At 39.0% G+C, this 23,207-nt stretch overlaps 1 protein-coding gene across 10 annotated transcripts; it reads left to right on the top strand.

Annotated features, from left to right (window-relative positions):
- Positions 1-207: 207 nt before the first annotated feature.
- PEX2 (peroxisomal biogenesis factor 2) lies at positions 208-21,755 on the top strand. 10 transcript variants are annotated; one of them, XM_089517494.1, is made up of 4 exons: positions 208-249; positions 1,828-2,022; positions 7,611-7,808; positions 20,621-21,755. In XM_089517494.1, the coding sequence occupies exon 4, from the start codon at positions 20,638-20,640 to the stop codon at positions 21,553-21,555; it is 918 nt and encodes a 305-aa protein (XP_089373620.1). In that variant the 5' UTR covers positions 208-249; positions 1,828-2,022; positions 7,611-7,808; positions 20,621-20,637; the 3' UTR covers positions 21,556-21,755. The 10 variants fall into 10 exon arrangements, with proteins under 10 accessions (XP_089373620.1, XP_089373626.1, XP_089373621.1 ...); XM_089517493.1 differs by lacking the exons at positions 208-249; positions 1,828-2,022; positions 7,611-7,808 and adding exons at positions 7,815-8,584; positions 18,212-18,248; positions 19,331-19,441; XM_089517497.1 differs by lacking the exons at positions 208-249; positions 1,828-2,022; positions 7,611-7,808 and adding exons at positions 7,815-8,584; positions 16,146-16,276; positions 18,212-18,248.
- The last annotated feature ends 1,452 nt before the right edge of the window (positions 21,756-23,207 follow it).

Below are 23,207 nucleotides of genomic sequence, written 5' to 3'. Positions count from 1 at the left end.
TTCAGGCTCTCTGTGCTTGTGATAGAGAGCGATGACAAAAGAGGGGGAAGTGGGAGGGAGGTGACTGTCGGCCGCTCTAGGCATCGCGGGGGATGAACGAGACGTGACATCCGGGTCACCCGATCGCTTTTTTTTTTAAGGGCCCTCTCTGCGCCCCTCCCCTTCTGGGTCGCCAGCGGCGGAAGCGCTGGGCCTCGCGGGCAGCCCCTCCCTCCCTCCCTCCCTCCCTCGGGGAAGAAGGAGCGGCAGGTCAGTCTGAGAAGCAGAGCGAGAGGGACGCAAGGCAGGCAGGCAGGCAGCGGGGAGGACGAGAGGGAAGGAGCAGCTGCCCCCTTCTCCTCCTCCTCCTCCTCCTCAGTCGCAGAAGGAGCTCCATAGGAGCCCCAGGATTGCGTCTCAAAGACATAGCCGTGTCAGTCTCTAGAACCAGCATGCCTTGCAGCTCCTTTGAGGCTAAGGCTGAGAGGGAGAATTCACAGATACAGCCGTGTTAGTCTGTGGGACCAGGATGTCGAGAGAGGTCTTGTAGCCCCTTTGAGCCTCGCTGAAATAGAGTAAGTTGGCAGGATGAGCTTTCCTAGCCTTCAGTCTACTCCCTCAGATGCTTCTGTTGGGGACATACTAAAACAAATGGCAGCACTTGCCCATAGGGAAGCATTGGGGAGTACTTGCTATGGGCGAGTGTGGTTTCTCTGGGCAAGTGCTGTCATTGGTTTTAGTGTACCCCCATTTGGTGGAGTGGTAAGCCCAGGGACAGGCTCCTATATGCCCCTGGCCAGTGAAGGCTATGTAGGCAGATCCTGCAGCCCCTTTGAGACACACCGAAGGAAAGAATTCAAAGACATAGCCATGTTAGTCTGTGGAAGCAGTATCTGGAGAGATCTTGCAGCCCCTTTGAGACTTGACTGAAATACAGAAGTTTGGCAGCATGAGCTTTCCTAGACTTCAGTCTACTTCCTCAGATGCTTTGGCAGCATGAGGTTTCCTAGACCAAAACCTACTCCCTCAATTGCATCTGGTGGAGTGGAAACCATATATGTATGCCATTGGTATGTGAGGATGTCAGTTCAAATTCAGAACCCTTTGTGTATGGAAATGAAGTAGCTAGTCCAGTTTTAGGTAGTCTGTAGAGGGTTCTTCACATGCAGGCCTTTAGGAATGACATCCTCTTGCCCGCATTTGTTGGGAAAGAAGGTGTCTGTATCTGGGCACATTTCTTGAAGAGGCTGATGGATTTCCACTCCATTCGGAGGTGTACAATCGGTATGTAGCGAGATCTACAAACGACTGGGCTTGCCACTTAATTTCCATACACAAAGGATTTTGAATTCGAATTGACATTATCACACACTAATGGCATCTATCTGTCCCTGGCTTTCCACTCCACCAAAGGCATCTGAGGGAGTAGAGCGAAGTCTCAAAGGGGCTACAAGGTCTCTCTACTCAGGGATGCTGTTGTTGGATGCTTTTCCAAGTCCTTTCCAATTTATGGCTCTGGAGATCAGGGTTTAAATGCCAGATTGGCCATGGATCTTGTAGCCCTTTTGAGACTTGACTGAAAGAGGGTTTGCCATAGCTATCCTCTGAGGCTGAGAGAGTGTGACTTGCCCAAGGTCACCCAGTGGGTTTACATGGCTGAGCTGGGATTTGAACCCTGGTCTTCATAGTCATAGTCCAACGCTCAAACCACTATGGCATGCTGGCTCCTAAGGAGCTTAGTAGAAGCCCCAAAACCAGGCTTAGCTCAGGGATATGTGATATTTTTTTAAAGGCGGGGGAAACACCTTCACCTTCCCACCCATCTCTTTCTCTTCTTTTCCTTGACAGGGTTTCTCTGCTTTTGACTTGTCCGAGGGCTCTGTGCTCCCTCAGCCCTTGGTTTGTAAGTGGAGGAGGGCATACCTGTTGAATTTCTTCCTGAAAGGTTGCTGCTGCTGCTGCGTGCCTTCAAGTGATTTCCAATTTAGGGCGACTCTCAAGTTCATCTTGCAAGATTTCCAACAGCACTTTCCTGAAATTCAGGTTCATCATCTATTTTAACCTCCTCATTAGCTGCTCATTAATATCTTGGCATCATGTCAAGAGCTGGCTGTATCTGACAAATTACAGAGCTGAAGGAGTTTCAGATGTCTTTTAGCACATGCCTAAATGACTTGAAGGCACACAACAAGAGTTGTTGCTAAGGGCTGCGTCTGCACTGCAGGATTCAGGCTGTTTGACACTGCTTTTAACTGCCATGGATGGCTCAGTTCTGTGGGACTCTGGGTTTGTAGTTTTGAGAGATATTTGGCCTGGTGCCACAAGAAACTACAAATCCCAGGATTCCATTGGATGGAACCACGACAGTTAAAGTGGTGTCAAACTGCATAATTCTGCAGTGTGGCAATAGCTGCCTGAGAGAATGTGACTTGCTCAAGGTCACCCAGTGGGTTTCCCTGCTGAAGTAGGGATTCAAACCCTAGTCTTCCAGAGTCATAATCCAACACTCAAAACAGTGCACCACATTGGTTCTATAAAGGTCAGTGTATAAAGATTGCTGTACAGTGGGCCCTTGCCTTACGCGGGGAATCCGTTCTGGACCCCCCTCCCCCTTGCATAAGGCGGATTCACATATGCTCAAGCCCCATTCATTTGAATGGGGCTCGGGCGCAGCAGCGTGCGGGGCGCCATGGGTGCGCGCCCCATTCATTTGAATGGGACGCGCCGCCCCTTGCACGGGCGCACTGTATTATGTTTTAAAGAGCCGGTGTGGTGTAATGATTTGAGCATTGGACTCTGACTCTGGGCACCGGGGTTTGAATCCCTGCTCAGCCATGGAAACCCACTGGGTAACCTTGGGCAAGTCACACTTTCTCAGCTTCGGTTGTGGGGCAGGGAGGCCAAAGGCAAATCCCCTCTGAACAAATCTTGGCAAGAAAAAGCCATGATAGGGTCGCCATACGTTGAAAATGATTTGAAGGCACAAAACAACAACAAACTATATTTTAAATTTCGATTCCATCCTTTTCCAAACAGTGCAGGGTGTTTTGATTGGTCTACTTTCCTGCCTGTTTGCCTGCCCTCATCCTCAGCAGTTTTTATTCATTTTAAAAAACAGAATAGCATTGGAAGAAAGAGAGATGGGGGCTTTCACACAAGGTCATTCAGGAAGGGGTGGTTGAGGTTGAACCAGGATCTCCCCAGTCCTAGTTCCGCAGTAACCAGTACACTTGGCTACCTCTCCCGTGACAGAGTTTTGCTGATGGCTGAGTAAATTAATGTGTTGAGGGTGTGACTTTTTGTCTTTGAGAAATATTTATTTATTTAAAATATCTATATAATGCCTTCTGTGCTGCTGAAATGTCCGTGTAACATTCGGTCAATTAATAATGCAAAACAGTAACACCAGAATTTAAGTCCTTAACAAGTAAGAATTTCACACCAATAGGGCTTTTTATCGAGGCTGTTCCATTGCTAGAGCACAACTGTTGAGAAAGCCCTTGGTTCCCTGACATTAATTAAAGCGTTAACATGTTGATATGGGAGATATGAGAGATACAGTACTGTAATTCAGATCCAGAAGCCTATATATGTGAATGAAAGATGGAGTATGAGAGACTAAAAGTGAAATTTCTAAATAGGCTTGAACCACTTAAAAAAACAAAACACCACAGAATATGAAAAGTTGGCATATACAAAAAGCCAGAATGAATTAAAGAAATGAAAAACACAGTAAAGAACTGTCATCACCATATACAGCATATGCTAATAGTAATCTTAATTGTGTATTGTCCCTTATGAGAGCTGTTCCACATGTAAGCAAAATGGAAATAAGTTATCTCTATGCTTGTGGCAGCGGTTGTTGAGCAAGGTTTCAGAAGTTTTTTATTTAAAAAAAGTTACAGGAAAAAAGGTTGATGTTTCCAAAACAGCTGTATTAAGACTGAAAATGCTTGGGGACAATGAAACACTTTGGGGGTGGGAACACAATACTGGGAGAAAGAATGAACTGGTGAATCCTGAACAAAAGCTCTACAATGTATTAGCTTATAGGAGATCTGTTTGTTGGGGGTGGCATAGTGTCTAGAAAGACTGCAATATAAAATAGTACCAGGTAGGGATATTACAGGTATTTGGAGTTAACAGGGTTTCATGTTGTGGGCCTAATGTCGTACTTGTCAGAAGTACTTATGCTTTGCTTCTGTTGAGAACATTGTTTTAAATTACTTTCCTTTTAGACACATGAAAGCCATTTCGTAATTCCTTCCTTTTGCTTCCTTGCTTGGGATGTCTTCCTTTCACAGTATTAGTATTCTAGTACTCTAACCCACTTTCAATCTTGGTATTATTCCTTCAGTATTTCAGAAGTAGCAGATCACTTGTGATCAAAGACTGTTACTAACAATTATGTCACTGATGAATTGCCTATGTAATTAGGGCATTAATGAAAATATTTCAAATATCTACAAACAAAGCCTTTTATTTAAGTTCTTGCCCTGTAGCTATAGGGAAAGGGGAATCTCATGCAGGCAGGCGATCATGTGGGTGCATTCAGCATGGAAGCTAAGCAGGCTGGTAGAAGAGGCTGTTCCTCTATGTTTCAACAGGGATTTGCTATGGCTCCTCTGATCACTCACAGTAATTGCTTCCTTTGCATTTCTACTACTTATTGAATATTTTTGATGTTATGCAACCTAAGGATGTTCACAAGGCGCTTGGTGGGCAAACTTCTTACATTCTTGCTCTTCTTAAATGCAGTATGGCTATGGTAGAATCACAGAGTTGGAAGAGACCACAAGGGCCATCCAGTCCAACCCCCTGCAGGAAAAAACAATCAAAGCACCCCCGACGGCCATCCAGCCTCTGTTTAAAAACCTCCTAAGAAGAAACTTCACTACACTCTGAGGGAGTGTGTTTCACTGTCAAACAGCTCTTACTGTCTTGAAGTTCTTCCTAATGTTGAGCTGCAATCTCTTTTCCTGCAGTTTGAATCCAGCAACAGAAGGCAAGCTTACTCCACCCTCAATATCACATCTCTTCAAATATTTAAACATGGCTATTGTGTCATCTCTTAACCTTCTCCTCTCCAGACTTAACATATCTTGCTCCCTAAGCTGCCCCCCACAGGGCATATCTTCCAGCCCTGTCACCATTTTGGTCACCCTCCCTCTAGTCACCTCCAGCTTGTCAATCTTCTGCTTCAATTGCCTTTCCAGAATTGGACATAGCATTCTAGGTGATGTCTGTCCAAAGCAGAATAGAGTGATTCTGTTACTTCCCTCAATCTAGATACTATCCCCACTGATGCAGCTTAGAATTGTATTGTCTTTTCTAGCTGCTGCATCACACTGCTGACTCAAGTTCTGCTCATGGTCCACTAAGACTCCTAGATCCTTCGTTGTCAAGCCATGTGTCACCCATTCTATGTCTGTGCATTTCATTCTTTTTCTCCCTAAGTGTTCTTTCTGTTGAAAATTTTATTTTGTTAGTTTTGCCTCAACTCTCCAATTGTTAAGGTAATTCTGTAGTCTGATCCTGTCTTCTGGATTATTGGCTCCCCCTCCTAATTTGGTGTCATACAAATTTGATAAACATGCCCTTAGTTTAACCAGGCATTTCTGTACTACCTGTTCATCTATCATCATCTGCTCCATTTTGCCCAGTTTGAACACTGTTTTCCTTTTGGGAGAAGACTGAAGCAATGGTGTTGAGTAGTTCTGCCTTTTCTCTGTCCTATGTTCACATTTTGCCATCTTCTCCATACGGTGGCCTTACCGTTTCCTTGTTGTTCCTTTTGTTACGGAGATAACCAAAAAAGCCCTTAAACAGAAATGGTTAATGTGTCATTAATGGAAAGGAATAAATGGAAAATTCTTGCGGTTGTGAAGAATGCTACAGTGAAACTATTATTGAAGAGAACAAATATATATTCAGTTGGCTTTGACACTTACTTTCTACTCTTTGACACTGACATTTGGAATTTTGTTTGTCCTACATGCTCTTGGACATGGGGGGGGGGGGGGGGTGTCATGTGGCCTTGGTATGTTGCAGGACAGCAGGTCCCAGCAGCCCTAGCCAGCATAACCAGTTATGAAGTATGCTGAAAGTAGTCCAACATCTAGAGGGCTACATTCCACACCTCTGTTCTACATGAAGCACCAGGGAGAAATCACCCAGAGGTTTATGCTGAAGTGTCATGAGCAACTTGTTGGCACTTTGCTCTGTGTTCTCTAGTCTCTAGTCCCAAAGAAGCATTGGAAACCCTGAAGGGCAAAAGTACAGTACAGGAAAATCTACAGTTTGGATTGGATGAAATAGGTACACACTGTTGTCTTGAAAACCTTGAAAATCTTCTATCTACACACACACATACATAATGCTCTCCAACTCCACCTGTTGCCAACTCTGTTTCCCAATCCCTTTTCAAAAAACTAGAAACCTAATCCATCTAACTAGACAGTTCCTGGCTGCTTACAATCTTTACTGGAGTTTCCTTCCCTAGTTCAGACCTGTTTATACTACAAGTTTTTCTCTTTCTCCTCTCCCATTGGGTCCAGAACACAAGAGGGACTCAGGTCTCTCCACCTTCCGTTGGCTGGCTGATAGAATGCTGTGGACATCAGAGCCATTCAAGGCTCTCTGCTTCCACACCTCCCATTCACTAGCATGAACCATCTCTCCTGAGTTAACCCTTCCTATAACCAAAGATCTTGCAGGGTCATTACAATTACATTTGTTTCTAGTCACACTTGGAGGTGCTGATTTTGATGTTTTTTAAAGCTCATATTATCTGGAGAACTGCCTACACCTCTATGCATTAGCCCAAGCATAAGGAGGAAAATTAGCGGCCATGACAACTGGTTTTCCAGCAGAAGCTGTTAGATCCATCACTACTATCTACAAACCTGCCGGTTGTTGTTGGTTTTTTTTTTTGTTTTGTTTTGTTTTGTTTTTTGAGTAGAAGAGTAAAAAGAAACAAAGTCCCACATTTTTTGGTCGTGCACATGTGTGTGTGTTTTAGGTAAGTCCTGCAGACAAGTTTGTTTCTCTACCTTTCTCCCAACATAGGATCCAAACTGGCTTACAACAAAGATAAAAAAGAGTAAAGGTAAAAACCTAATGATAAATAGTTTTAAAAAAGAACAACTAAATAATCATATTAAAACACCACCAATTTTAAAAAGTGTAAAATCATTTTATTTATTTATTTATTTATTTATTTATTTATTTATTTATTTTAAAAACAAAATAAAAATACAGTACCCAGCTCCATAAAAATGACTCTTTACAACCAATAAATTATCTATGCCTGTTTAAATAAAAAGGTCTGCCAGCATAACCTTTAGAAAGGAACTGCAGCCTTGGAGCAATTATGGAGAAGACCATCTCCCGTGTTCTCATTAGACATGCCCGGAACCAAGAAAAAGCTCACTCTTGGGGATCATAAGGCTCAGATATATTCATATACGGAGATACATTCTTTAGGTAGACTTAATCTAAGCTCTGCAGGGTTTTATAGGTTGCAAGTGGCACTTTGAATTCTGCGTAGAAATGAACTGGTAGCCCGTGAAGCTTTTTCAATGAAGGAGTTAAATGTTCCCTTGTTTATTATTCTGTTGTGTTTCTTTCAGATACTGCGTAACCAGAGGATTGAACTGGATGATCCCAAAGTTCTCTTCCAAGTCTGTGATTCTGTTTCAGTCTGTATTTGAATTGAACTTCAGAAACAATTGCTGCTGATTTTTGTTTGTTTTGTTTCGTTTTGCGTTTTAAATCTTGCAATCTTTTGAAGGCTGTGTGTGCTCTGGAAAGTGGTTTTTTTTTTAAAGGTAAATCTTTTAAATGAATATAAATGTTTATATTTAAGTAAAGCCACCAAGTAACCTTGTCTCTGGGCTGGCTGCACACAATAATTCAATACAATTCAGATGCACAATACCATAAAATAACAATTTGAGATGTGAAATATAGTAAAAAAAAAAATTACAGAGTAAAAGCAAGTAACTAATGTGTAGTAGATAACTGGTTTAGATCACTAACACATACATTGCACCCATGCCTTAGGCGGGCTCACCATACGCGGACTTGAGGTCATGCATACAGCAAGCTGTAATATGGTGAATGGGGCGCACACTGTGGGGAAGTGCTCTGTTCAAATGAATGGGGCTTGATTTTACATGGAATTTGCCTTACGTGGGGGGTCCAGAACGGATCCCCCGCATAAGGTGAGGGTGCACTGTACTTTTAAAGAGCACTGCAGAATTTAAAGTTTCACCTGGCATCAGAATAACCATAAAGGCACTTGAATATATTTGTACAACACATTACAGTCTTAATTAAATATTTTCCCTTTGCTCCTACACAGTGTATTCTTAATTTATTTGATATAATTCTGTTCTCAAACTCTTGGAGACTCTTCTAGGAATTTTCTAGCTGGTTCTTTGCAAGGATGATGGCTGCTCTGACCACAAGCGCTCATTAAGTCTTATTCTATACTTCTGATTCAAAGACAGGATGCATGAATGAGGAACATCGATTGTGTTAGCCATTTAAGGTGCAATCCTATACCTACTTACCTGGGAGGAACCTTCAGTTGAACTTGCCGGTGGGTAGACATGTATAGGATTTTGTTGTTAAAATTTTAGCTCTTGGTGTCTACAAAAGAGGTTAGGGTTTTCTAATCTTAAACAAAATATAGCCATACCAAAATGTTTGTGCGTTGGGCTGTTCTTACAAACACAGGCAATGCTTGACAATGTCTCAGGATATGCTCTAAAACTGGATTGAACAGTTTATGGTCATTTGAGTGGCTTTCATTTCTTTCCAGTAAACAATCCAGGTTATTTGTTAATCTTGTGAAATAATTCAAATTAATTTTGCCTAAAGTAAAATCAAAGTGAAAGTAGAGGATATTGTTCAGGAAGATGATTTAAAAAACAAACATTTTCCCTCCTCAGTTGGGATTCTATATATCTACTTTTTTGCTAATATACATAAGTCTGAAGAGAAGCAAGATTGCCTTTGTTGACTTTACCTCTTTTCCAGATCTCATTTACAGTCTGAATGTACTATGCATGCAATATAATGCAGACAATATAGTGAAAACAAGGTGGTGAATGCTTCCACTCATTATATCGAATACAATTTTGCATAAGTGAGGTGATACATTGTATGAGCTCAACTGCCCATTGCATTTCACTTTTAAAAAGGAATTGTAAAAGCCAAAGAACCAGTCTTCATACTATATGTGTGTTACACACCCTTCTTGTTCATTTCTCAGAAGGAATATCTCAGACCTCTTAAATGTGGTAACATATGCGAGAAAGGAAATATCAGTTTGAAATCACATATTCAAAGCATGCCCACTGCACAGTTCTCAGACTTGATCCAAGCAAAATTGCTATAAGGAAATTAATGCTACATTAGCAGGCACATTTTAATTTCCTTTCAAAGCCCTTGGTACCTCCCTCAAATTATTTCCTTAAGATAAAGATTTGAGCGAGCTAAAAAGTGCCTAGTATAAGCCCCTCATAAGCCCTGTTATCCTTATTAAAAATGAGGGAGGGCAGAATCCTATCATATCATTGTTACATTTTGTCAGTCATACAAATTAAAACATTTTATGCAGATCTCTAATTGTTATGACATGTTGCTATGTTCAGCAACTTTTTTTCTAAAATTATTTTCATTTTCTTGAGCAGCAGTATAGGAATATGGTCTGTTTATGTGGAATGTGTAAATACTGGAGATGAGGTTTTGGTAGCTAGTAAAGTTCAAGGGAATTGCAGAATCAAGAGCATTACAGCGCGCCAGCTCCTTACGGGGGGCACCATATGCGGCTTCCGAAACAGATCCCCCACGTAAGGCGAGGTTCCACTGTACTGATATTCAGTGAACTTTTATTAAATGTTTCCAAATATTAACAGTTATACATTTGAACACAGTTCTTCATCACTGAAGTCGTAGTTCACATGGAGCTCTCTGTGCAGATGGGATTCCAGGATTAGCTTTGCTTTGTTTAATAAATATTTCTCCTTTCTGCCACCTTTATACTTTCCTCTATGTGGATAAATGTCTCTGGTAGTTCAGTGAAACCCAAAACTAAAATTTGAGTAAAATTGCTAATTTGGAGGATCTAGTTTACAAAGCCTAAGGGCAGCAGCAAAAGTCTTAGGCTTAGGGAATTGCTGTGCATCTCAGAAATCTTGGTTGGTTTAAAAAAACCCTGTAAGTAATGTTGGAAGAAGAGGAAGTTTGTCTTTAGTGTGTGAATTGATATTATTATTATTATTATTATTATTATTATTATTATTATCCTGCCTCTCTGTGCAACACAACCTGGGCAGCTTACATGTTAAAATATACAATCTCGTATCCCAATAACCCCTCAAAAAATACAATTAAGCAGTTTACAGATTAAAACATACCTTCAAATAATAAACAAATCAACAATGGCTATAGCAGAAATCTGGGAATAGCAGTTTCAACTTATTTGGTGGCCAGTTATGTATTCATGAAAGGCCTGCTGGAAGAGAGCCATCTTAACAGCTTTTTTGAGGTGGTAATGTGACAGATCTCATCCTGCAGGGCATTCCATAATCTGGGAGTGGTTGCCAAAAAGGTTTATAAATTGTGGCCAAACAGAGGGGCCAAAAGGTTTTAGCGTTTGGCCACCCATCTCCATCATTCTCAGCTGAAGCCAGAGCTCAATAATTCAGCTTGAAAGTGTTTGTGCACAAACAAGGGGAGAAGACTGAAAGGGGCTAATGTATTCATGCACTTGAGCCCATCATGCCTTTCAAGCTTAGCTGGTGAGCATTCCTGTTGCAGAAACCTGCCAGTAGTGGCCCATATACCTGTTTCCCTTGTGTCGGTTTCCATAATAGCTGGCCCACACTCCAGTCCAGCCCTGTTCCCAGTTGCCTACAAGGGCCCACCTCTTCATCTTAGTTTTTGGGCCTGAACTCTCAGGGAATTAAATCTTGCTAACTTGACAGACAGTCTTAGTAAGAAACTAGAAGCCCTATCCAATAGAAGTGCTGATTTGCCACAGATGTTTGGTATGTATGGTTGTGTGCCTTAAAATAATTTCTGACGTATGGTGACCCTATCATGGGGTTTTCAGGGGCTGGGAGTGTGTGACTTGCCCAAGGGCCAAGGTCACCCTGTAAGCTTCCATAGTCAAGCAGGGAATGTATGTATGTGTACAAAATGCTATTTCTGATTTTCCTCTTTCACAAAAGTTGTGAAGGTTTGTGGGTTTTCTCATCAGAAACCTTTGACTTAACCCTTAATACATTAAGGCCCCAAACAGAGGGGCCAAAAGGTGTGGCTTCTGGCCATTTTGGGGGCATGACATGCAGATGACACACACCCTTGACATGGCTGGAAGCCACTCTGAGGCCACTGACAAAAGGAGTGGTGAAAATCCACTCCTTGCTGGTGGTCTGTTTAGGACCTCAGAATGGTCTGTCTGGTTGCTGCAGTCCAAAGCCGATTGTGCGATGATCATGGCTGGAGCACCTAGAGGCCGCTCCAAGCTGCCGGTCTGCTTCAGCCCACTGTTATGCTTTTCTTGGAATGTTTATTGAGATGTGTATTAATAATACACAGTGCTTCTTGAGACTACGAATTAGGTATGCCTCTGCTGCTACTTCAGCATCCATTAAAACAGCTCCTTAATAATCCATTTAGGGGCTTCTTGTAACATAGTAGAAGTGCTTTCTGATATTTTTTTTTAACTTTTATCAATTGTTGTTTTGTAAATTAAGAGAAATGTCTTAGATTTTTAAAACATCATTTGTAGTTTGGATTGCTGTAAATCAGTTTTTTTTAAAAAATATAGTAATTTCTGAGAAAAGTTTGATGTTACTGTTGAAATGTTTAAACAAAGCCTTTGCATTACCTTGGAATATAATCCAAAATCATTGGTTGTCTATCCCCACATACAGTTTGCCCTGCACATGTCTTTCTGCATTAGAGGGTTTTTGGGGGGTAGAGGTTGATAGCTTTGGAATTAATGGATTACTTTCGGTTCCATGTACATTGTAAACACACTGAGCAAATTCATATACTGTATTTTCCGGCGTATAAGATGACTGGGCATATAAGATGACCCCCCAACTTTTCCAGTTAAAATACAGAGTTTGAGATGTACTCACCGTACAAGACTACCCCTCTTCCAACGCACACCAAATAAAAATTTTAAAAACATGAGATTTGATTTCAATATGATAATTTAAATTCAAATGCTTATGACATGCAGGTCCATAGCAGGAAACCTTGTTGTACAGTTGGCCCTTGCCTTACGCGGGGGATCCGTTCTGGACACACACACACACACCCGCTTAAGGCGAATTTCGCCTATGCTCAAGCCCCATTAGAAATGGGAAGCGCCGCCCTGCGCGCTCCCCACGGCTTGAGTGCGTACACTCAAGACCACATAATATATATTATACGCGGGCGCACTGTATACAAAGCCTGCTTGGATTGGTCAGCTATCCCTGCCTGCCCAGTGCTTCCTGTCTCCAAGACTATCAGAGCGGTAGCTGCTTTCATATGATCACTGTATATGGTGCGGATGCGGCTGTGGCCGCGGCCGTTTTTGAGCTCCCCCCACCATATGCGGCGACCGCAGATTCTCCAGTCCAGCTCAGAAGTTTCAGCACCTGCCCTGTAATATGACACCCGGCATATAAGACGACCCCCGACTTTTGAGAAGATTTTCCTGGGTTAAAAAGTAGTCTTATATGCCAGAAAATACAGTACTTGAAGATAAAGCCACAGTTCCATTACAGATTTGGCTCTGTATGGATCAAGGGCTGAAGCAACAGTCTTCTGTGTGGTGTTCCAGTCATAAGCCACACTGAATACCTGGAGGCTTATAATGTAAGATTGCACTACAAATATCCAAACCATTCAGAAATTGAGCTTACTATTACTGGTTAAAATTGTGTTTTGTCAATGTAGTGAGCATGCTTAAATCCAACTGCTAGTTTCAACTAGACTAGACCCATTGAAACAGTGGGTTACACACAAGAACTGACTTAGTATTACACGATTGATTTATTATGTCTGCTTTAGTTTGGACAGGCTATTTAAGTTAGGCATAAATGTCCATGCTGTTTGGATTATTATCATAAATATTTATAGTTATGGAAAACTATGAATATAGCACATGATTTATTGTCTTGTATTTGTAATGGTAACATCTTGGAAGGACATTCCTATTTTATTCACTTTAAATAGAAAACCAAGGTTTAATTAAGTATATTTAAAAGCAGTCCGAAGTTGAGGTATAAAAGGGCAATACTATTGAATGTACATATTGAATTCATATTTAATTTTCATAATTTGTACTTAATATAAATGATTTTTAGCCCCATCAATGATTTTTAATTGATGGGAAGCAGAAATCTACTTGATGTGACTGCCAGACAGTGAAACAAAAATCATGAGAGAGAAAATTAAGAAAAATGTAAAACAAAAGTATGCATAACACTTTATATTCCTAGGATTCTTTTTAAAACAATCAGTATTTATTCATTTCTTAAACAGACATAACATACTAATTGTACTTGGCAATAAGAGCAAAGAAATTATCTTTAGAGTGAATTCTAATGTTCAGTATTAGTTGAACATTTGGTATCTCGGCTACATTGTTAAACTTTCTAAGAACAAAACAAACATGTTCATTTGGTAGAGCTGAGCCAAAAGCCATGTTTCATAGAGAACTATTCAGTCTGGATTGCTTCTACATTAAGCCAAAAACAACAACAGCAACAAAAAAGCCAAGAAAACAAAAATACCCTTTATGCGTGAGTCAAGTCAGTCTTGTTTTTGTTCAGTCTTTGAAATGAGGATTACAAGACACATTTGTTAAAATGGGTTTAATATCTATTGTGAAATTCAGTAGGTTCACTCTAATTGCCCCTTTATTTTCCTATCTTCTTTATGTGTGCTGCCTTAGAAGGAAGACTTCCTTGCCATTAAATATGCTTTCCTATCAGCAGCTCCACCCTCAATCCAGCAAAGATTGGCAGTTGCAGATGTGTTCATACAGTATAATTATTATTTTATTATTTTTTTATTCACTTATATCCTGCCTTTCTCCCACTACAGGGACTCAAGGCGGCAAAAAGCAAATTTAAAACAATACATCAACAAATACATGTAAGAAAATAGTTGAATCGTGACTCCAACACAAATTTCTTTTAAAGGGCTATGAATACCACCAGTTAAAATGTAAGAAGGCAGCACATATTAATAATACATATTAAAATATTTTAAAATTGATTTAAAAAATGAGGAAAAGACTTTACACTCTTTCCTTTAAAAATCAAATTCAGTGATCACACGTTAAAGTATTACTTGTTCCCAGCAGTAAAGTACACTAATATGCGCATTATTTTCTGAATGGAAACAACTTCTAGTTTATGTTTAGATAAATTGACTACTTCTAGAAGATTTTGATTTGTATTCATGCAAGACCCTTTATCTCGGGGTGGGTAAAGTCAGCCTGACTTAAGAAAACGTTTGTGGAGATTTCAGTGGGTTCAAAATGTTGCAGCCAGAATCTTGATCAGAGCTGTTAGCTCTGGCACATGTTCCTTTTTGTAACCCTTTAATTAACTCATAGGCATGTAAAAGTCCACATCTCTTAATGTGCTTGGATTTTTAAATCTTGAGAGAAGGCCTCTCTGTCAGTATTGCCAGCATCACACAAATGGTGAGGACATGAGAGAGGAGCTCCTTGGTGGCTGTTCCTAGCCTGTGGAATTCCTTTCTAAAGGATGTTAGGATATTCCCTATCCCTGTTGTCCTTCTGCCATTAGTAAAAGACTTTTTTTATTCAGGTTGGCTTTGAACAGTTGACTGGCTTCTTCGAAAGGAATTTTTAATGGTGGGTTATGGTATGTCTTTAGAGTGTCTTAATTGACTTCTTGTTAGAAGTCCAAAGGGTAGTACCTGACTGGAGTAAAACAACCTGGTTTCCTTTGGTCCCACCTACCAGTCAATGATTTCAAACTCATTGACTGGTGGTTTTCCACTTCTTCCTGAAGCCTGTGCCAGCCACATGGGAAGGAAGCAGCCTGGCACCATTGCCATTTTTGCCACTTTGGTCTGTCCTGTGGTTCTCCAAGTTAGAATACTTAGGAAAAACAAAAAGGTACCTAATTCTCAGCTGCTGTTAGAACTTTTTTTTTGTTACAATTCTGGAATTTTCCCCAAACCACAGTTCATTCTTTGCATTTTAACTATGGATGTGGCCGCTAATAATGTCCACTGTGGTATGAATTTAGAATTGAAACTTGACTGACCATTTGTGATCTAACAAGCAGGCACTTTTCAAAGGCAAGAAGTTTTGTTATATGTATGGAAGTTGTCTGCTACTAACCAATCTAGTCTCCTGTATAAAGATAATATTTTTCATGCTTAGGCATCTCCCTTATGCTACCAAAGCATATTTATCTTTTTAAAAAAAAAAAAACTGGTGAAAAGCCTTTATATAGAAGAATAAACATTTAACTAAAAAATTATGTGAACATAGGAGAATGAGTAGATTAATGGATATCATGTGATTTCTTTTTCCATCCCCTTTTTCCAGATTTAGATACAGTAGTTATACGTTCTGAAGTCTTCTTTTCTGCTTATAAAATAACTTTATTTAAATGCCTGACATGGGTAGCATGAAAATAATCAGTTAATATTTTCAGGGATTCAAACATGGGAAGTTGTATAAATGTTAAGTATTATTAGCTATGCCGAGTGGTTAGAGAACCTAAGTCTATATTATTCTTTCAAATGATAGTAGGCACTTAATTGAACAGTATAGAAATTCAAACTGTAATATGAAATTAATCTTTTCTAAGGTTATTTAAGCTAATAGCATGGTAATGACAAACTAATTTTACAGTGATTAAGAGATAATACACTCAAGGCTTCCAGTGAGGCTTTTGTTGAGGTAACGTACCTATCTTTGATGAGACTGGAGGTATAAAAATACATTGTAAAGTACAGGTCTCTAAGGAGATTCTCTATTGTGGGTTGGGTTGAAAACCCATAGCTCAGAGGCAGCCTGCAGACAGCTAATATGGTGCCATTTTAAAAAAATGTTATGTATCTCTTTTGTCTGTAGCTTTGATAATGATGTTCTTACCTTACAGTTGAATTTAATGGAACTCTTTTCATTAAGCACTCCTTGAATTCCATGGAAAAACATTCAAGGACTGGATACAGATGATTTAAAGAAAAACAAAGCAAATCCCTACTGTCATCACAGAGGGAATTACTCCAGGTAATAATCACTTCTATAAATAATGTTTATTAATTATATTTATATTCCCTGTCGTTCATGATGGAACTCTAGGCACACAGAATTCCTCGGTGAACTCTCTTACAGGCACTAGACCTCCTTATCTTTAGAAAGGCTGTCACATCATTGGCTTTCATTCAGATCATGTCATAGGACCAGAAACTAGTTGTTTTCTGTGTCTCTTTTTTTCTAGCTTTTTTTTAAGCTTTATTACTTTGTTTAGTTAATTCCACAGTCTTTAACAATTCAGAGATTTTGCCTTGCTTCAGCAGCTTCACAAAAGTGCAACTCTGGCGGCTTGCTCCATACAGTGCAATTTTGCTTTATAGCAAAGTTCATTGTCCCAAGTCTATGTAGAACCCATCTGCTTGTAAAATTAATATGTCTGAATTCCCAGTTGTATTTTTTATCCAAAACACACTGCAGGAACAATCCATTTTGAGACTGTCTCATTGCTTGGGAATCCTGGGAATTGTAGTTTTATGAAACATTTAGCCTTCTCTGTCAGAGAGCCCTGGTGCCACAATAAACTACAATTCCCAGGACTCCTTGGCACTGAGTCAGGGTAATTAAAGCACTCTCAAACTGGATTATTTCTGCAGTGTGTTTTGGACCAATGTAAACTATTTTGACTACAAAACAATGACACCAAAGTTATGTTTTCACAGATGCTGGCATTTATTCTACTTTGAAATTTAGAGGTTGTCACCATATTTTACTTTAATGTTAATCTTGGTAAAAAGAAATTTAAAAATCTTGCAAGATGGGGGGAAAGTTTTCAGAGATCAACATGATCTACTGTGTAGGTAGACCTGACATAGGAATAGGTTGTGATGTTAACCTGAACTTTTATTCCTTACCCTTCCAAATGTGGTGATCAGATTGTACAAATGTTGATGCAAGATGGTGTAACTGACAAGACGTGGCATTGATTGGCATCTGGAAACATATTTTATTCTGTGATTAGTACCTGACTGATTGTTGGCTGCTTTTTGCAATCCTATCTCATTGATGTAAATGGCTTTGGGAAGTAAGACACTTGGATAATAAGAACTTTGAATCAATTGGAATGTTATTTACAGAGAGATTCACTAATAAGATGCTGCATGCACTGTGAATGCAATTAAGGGATTTCAGTAGTCAAACTTCCTATAATAGGGGTTTAGACCATTATTTTCTTTTTTGCTTAAGCTTTGGATATTGAAGATATGCAAGGCCAGTCTACATAAGCATCAAAATGTGTGACCCTCCATTATGAAAATGCTGTTTGTTTTCTGCTAATTATGCTTTAAAAAAGTGGGAGTGAGGTGGCAATGACATTGGATTGGCATAAATTAGTTTATTACAGCAGAATAACTAAGGGTGGAAATGACACCCAAGAGATTAGTTGAATGCATATATTTCTGCTGCCAAAGTTTACAGGCCTGTAAATTTAAATGTAGAATTTTTGTAGGCAGAATGCATTGACAGATATGCCTAATGGTAATACATCTACTTCTGAGCCTCAGAACAGGTCAATAATAATGCTTATATTGATAGCAGCAATGTAGGAGATGTTATTTGGTATTAAAGCTAAAATCCATGTTATCCCCTTAATCATAATTACATTAATATTGACAGGTCCTTGACAATACCCACTTTACTATTGATAGATTTCTGTCAATAATGCATTTCTAAATAAAATATATTCATTCATAATTTGTACAATAGTCAGTAAGCAATGCTAAAGTATATTAGAAGAAACACCTATTGCTAAATAACACCAATTTCATTGGTGATACTGCCATTTGTTTTCTTGCAGTTTGTGTTTTGCAGGCAGGTCTCTTGATTTTACTAAAGTAAAAATAGACAAAATATTAGCTTGTTTAAAATAACTTTGAGACATATAAAAACCATTACTTATACTTTATTTTCTAGAAAAAAGCAGTGGGACATTACAGTGAAATAGTTAATGGTAAGAAATATTTCAAATAGATTTAAAATGTGGACCACATTTGCTCTTTATTTATTTTTCCTTAAATATACTAAGATTTTATCCGTAGTCAATATTTTTCCTGTTTTGAAATGTTTATCCATCCATGGATTTTAGAGGGCATTATTTTGTATAATGCAGTGGAGTTTTATTTGGAGCGTAGTGTTCTGGGCCTTTTGCAGGATTTCTGCTACTTTTTTGGCATATTCAGTTCATAATGTTGTAACTTTGAGCTAGGATATAGCATAATAAGAACTGGTGTAGTGCCATTTGTAAGAGTGAGAGTTATGGTTCAGAAAGATTCTGATTCAAACCTGACCTCAGGCACAAAATCCCTAGATGGTTTTAAGCAAGCCTTTATCTTCTTTCAGCGTCAGGCCCACAGAAGCAAAGTAGCATTATACAATATTTATACTGTTTCAGTTCTAAGATTTTGTGCTTTCTTTTCTGTGCCCTAAGTTGCAGTACAATGGATTTTAAAACTTGTTGCATACAGGTACAAGGAGCACTTCTATTATGAACTGCAAGAAATACCTTTTAAAAAAAAAGGGGGGGGTATGTGTTTTGTGAATCTTAAATTTATTTATAAGGAGTTTCTGTGTGTGTGTGTTCCTTCAAGTTGTCTGTCAATTTATGGCAACCACATGAATTTCAGAGTTTTTTAAAGCAAGGAATATTCAGAGTTAGTTTTGCCAGTTCCTTCCTCTGAAATATAGCTTACAGCACTTGGTATTCGTTGGCAGTCTTCGATCCATGAGTAGTCTTCCCCAATTTATTAATCTGACAACTTTTTGTATCGTTCCACTTCACCATGTTTCAACTGCCGAGACAGTTTACAGATGCATGATACAAATACAAAAGAGCAATAAAATACTTTAAACAGGCAGATAAAACACATAAGCAAGCTAAAAGACCTAGATAAACAAAAAGGTTTCACCTGGTAGTGTAGAGCCAAGCTAGCTTACTTATGGAGGATGTTTTGTAGGCTGGATCAAAAAGGCTTCAGCAGATACAGTGGACCCTTGGTATCCTCTGTGATTTGGTTTGGTTTTGTTTTGTTTCAGGACCTTCCAGGGATACAAAATCCATGGATGTTCAAGTTCTATTATGCACAGTCAGTATGCAGTAGCACCCTTGAGAATGAGGGCCTGAACAGACAGGCCATCACTTTGGAGGTATGCTGTTTAAATGATGCATATATCCTAAGAGTCCAGAAGCTGCACCAAAGCCATGCTCCAGTCCTTAAGGACTGGAGCGCAGCTTTGGTGCAGCTTCTGGCCTCTTAAGATGCATGTTTTCAGGCCCTGAATGAAAGAAAGAAGCTGATAGCATGAACTTTCATAGATTTGTTCCAGTTCCTTAGAGACACAGGGTGAAGTGGAGAGTCCAGAGACAAACCTGTATATAGGCCATTTGTGTGTGAGAATGTCAATTAAAAGTTTAGATTTCTCTTTGATTTCTTGGATCTTGAGGAAAAGGTCTTTTGTTCTATTTGCTGTTGTCTCTTCTTTCTCTGCATTGATTGTCACAGTAGTTCTCTTTGTCCCTGCATTCAAATCAGTGAACAGTTGTGTTTAGGGTTCTGACCCTAATTCTGTCTCCTTTTACTTTTTCTTCTCAAAATTCTCAGTTAGTCTTAATAGTGCTAATCTAATTTTTTAAACGTTAACTTTAAATTCAACAGAGATGTTCTTCAGGCTGTATTTTGGCACAGTGGTTGGTTTATTGTTATTTAGCTTTACTCAAATTTTTGATATTAGCTGTTCATAGTTACTTTAGATAGGTCCTTCTTCTACCTTCCCCTTCTAATGATTTAAAACATCTGCATTTAAGCTAAGATTGACAGATTTGTGAGGAACTCACTTCAAGTACCAAACTGATTCTTAGTCAAACAGCTATTGAATCACAAGATCCAGTACAACCTTTTAAAATTTACTTGACAATGAACATTTCAGCTGAGTTGGGTATCATGCAGAAGATTCCTGCCTCCTGCACATTCTACTGTTTCATGCCCAGTTGTAACAGAAACACAACATAGATTAAGGAACCTTGATCTCCAGAGTTGTAGTCCAGTGCTCAAACCACTACAACACACTGGCTCTCCATATCAACATTAGAGGAAGATAATTATGAGTGCCACTATTGTTTAATTCAGTGTATGTGCTGATGGGTAGAGTGCCCAAGGTTCAGATCTCTGCCTACAGGTGATCTTAGAATAAGTCATGTTTTCTCACCTTGGTTTTAATTTGAATAATCCGGCATACCAAATTGTTATCAAGATGAATAGAATAGTTAATTTAAATCTTAAAAAAGTATAATATAAATTATGTTAATAAAATTGTTCTTTGTCACAGAAAACGCCGCACTGACAATGACATCCAGGGATAACAACAGCAAGAAAGTGGCCCCTGTTCTCAGAATAAGTCAGCTTGATGCTCTTGAATTAAACAAAGCCCTTGAGCAGTTGGTGTGGTCCCAGTTTACCCGATGTTTTCATGGATTTAAACCTGGACTCTTGGCTCGATTTGAACCTGAGGTGAAAGCATGTCTGTGGCTTTTTTTATGGAGATTCACCATCTATTCCAAGAATGCCACCGTGGGACAAACCATTCTGAACATTCAGTACAAGAATGACTTATCCCAGATGGAGAAATATCAGACACTGAGCAAACAACAGAAATTGTGGTATCTTATTTGCACTGTCGGTGGGAAATGGCTAGAAGAAAGGTGTTATGATTTATTTAGTCATCGTCCCCTGGAGTCATTCCAGAAGACAAAGTATATTATTAACTTAGTAGTTGGGCTCCTCAAACTTGGTGACTTGCTGAACTTCCTAATTTTTCTTCAGAAAGGAAAGTATGCTACACTCACTGAACGTATTTTGGGAATCAGATCAGTGTTCTGCAAGCCACAAGGGGTTCGTCAAATTGGATTTGAATACATGAACAGGGAACTGTTATGGCATGGGTTTGCTGAATTTTTTATTTTTCTTTTACCACTTATTAATATGCAAAAACTCAAACTCAGGGTTTCTTCTTGGTCTTTACCTATTGCTGGATATACTAAGAATGAAAATAGTTCAGTAATATGTCATAAGGAATGTTCCCAGTGCGGGGAATGGCCTACTATGCCTCACACTATAGGTTGTTCACATGTTTTTTGTTATTATTGTGTCAAAAGTAACTACTTACTTGATATGTATTTTGCCTGTCCTAAATGTGGCACAGAGATGCAAGATCTTCAGCCATTAAAATATAAGATAGAGATGAAAGAGGTATCTAAACAATAGACTTCAAGAGGTTTTTCCTAAAGTCCATATTGTTAAATAACTTGTGAAATCTGTCCCTCTAATTTTTGAATTCAGCTTTGCCTGTAATAATTTTGACCTTTTTCATTGCGTAATATCAGTGGGCGCTACTTTATAAATTGTTTCATGATAAAATGCTCAGCATATCTAAAGAGATTATAATTTTCAAAACATAAGAAACTTTATAAAATAAATTAAAAATGAAACCATAATGATTTTGGAATTATTTTATTTATACCTTTATAACAAAAGCCATTAAAAGGCATTCCTTTTTAAGAGGGCTGAAGCCTGTTCACAAATGCAATCACTAAAATGGGTACTCTAATATAATTGAACAATATGGATGCCACACAAAAACAACCCCATGGATTGCAAAAGGAACCTTTAAAACTAACTGCAAGAAAGAAATTGGTAGCATGGTGTTTACATGCATCTGAGAAAGTAGACCTAAGTCTACAAATGCTCATGCTGCCAACTTCTTTCTTTCTTTCAGTTAGTCTCTAAGGTGCTACTAGATCACTTTCCATACTGATTTTCCAGACCAACACAGGTATACCTTTGAATTCTAACCCCATGGATTGTTCTGGCATACATTGTGATAAACTATATGGAGATCGACATCACACTTTTTGTTTCCCATATAATACTACACAGACAGTTGCCTTAGAAGTAACTTAAAAGTAAGTAGCTACCCTGTAGTCAATCTGAAAGTTAGGCCTGATATTCTGGATTCCTATTCTATTACTTAAACTTGGCTTAAAAACCACTATGGTGAAATGATCCCTAGGGTCTTCACAGCATGTACATTCGTACACACTCACGCATGGAGCTGTAACAAAATACTGTTCTGGGCTGAAGTTGCACAGGCTGAAATAACAACATGACATTATGGAAAGGAGCTTCATTTTTGCTTGATTTTAGTAAAATCTTTGCACTCAATCTATAGATAAACAGAGTACTTATGTTATTATATTTATGGTACAACAACATTTCATAGCAGCAGTTTTAATTAGGAGCCACAAATCTATAGTCTTATTTTATGTTCATGAATATAAGGCACAATACACTACAGAAAAGGCCAAGAGGAAGATGCTGAGGTTGGATTGTCACTACAGTGCAGCCCACAGCAACACAATTTTCTTCATTCAAGAAATGGCAGGGGAAGTTCCACAAAATGACTTTCCACAATAACACTGAATATTAACTTGGCTTTCAAAATGCTACATGAATGCAGTCATGTACCCTAGTTGAATAAATTCAAACAAAAATTCATCAGTGATACCTTTATTGGCCAACCAAAATGCATAGTATACTTGTTGCAAGCTTCAAAAGCTTGCTACAAGTATATTGTGCATTTCAGTTGGCCAATAAAGGTATCACTGATGGATCGTTGTTTGCATTTGTTCAATGGCCAATACAGCTACTCCCAGCTGAATAAGTTAGTCTAATAAAAAATGACTGATGATCAATCTTTGTTTTGTTTTACATTTTTGTGGTTGGGGAGTTATAGTTTTCAGATACCAGTATCCAGTTTTGGAACAAGATACTCGCTTTTGTCTCTTTTCCTTTATGATCATAGCCTCTCACTGATCAACAGTTCAGTTTTTACAGCTATTCACGCCTGTGTTAGTGAT

The sequence above is a fragment of the Sceloporus occidentalis genome, unplaced genomic scaffold (genome assembly GCF_023333645.1).
Source record: "Sceloporus occidentalis isolate IW3139 unplaced genomic scaffold, rSceOcc1.0.p SCAF_3, whole genome shotgun sequence".
Lineage (NCBI taxonomy): Eukaryota > Metazoa > Chordata > Lepidosauria > Squamata > Phrynosomatidae > Sceloporus > Sceloporus occidentalis.
Note: the sequence above shows the minus strand (reverse complement) of the source record. Positions and strands in the feature narration are given on the sequence as shown.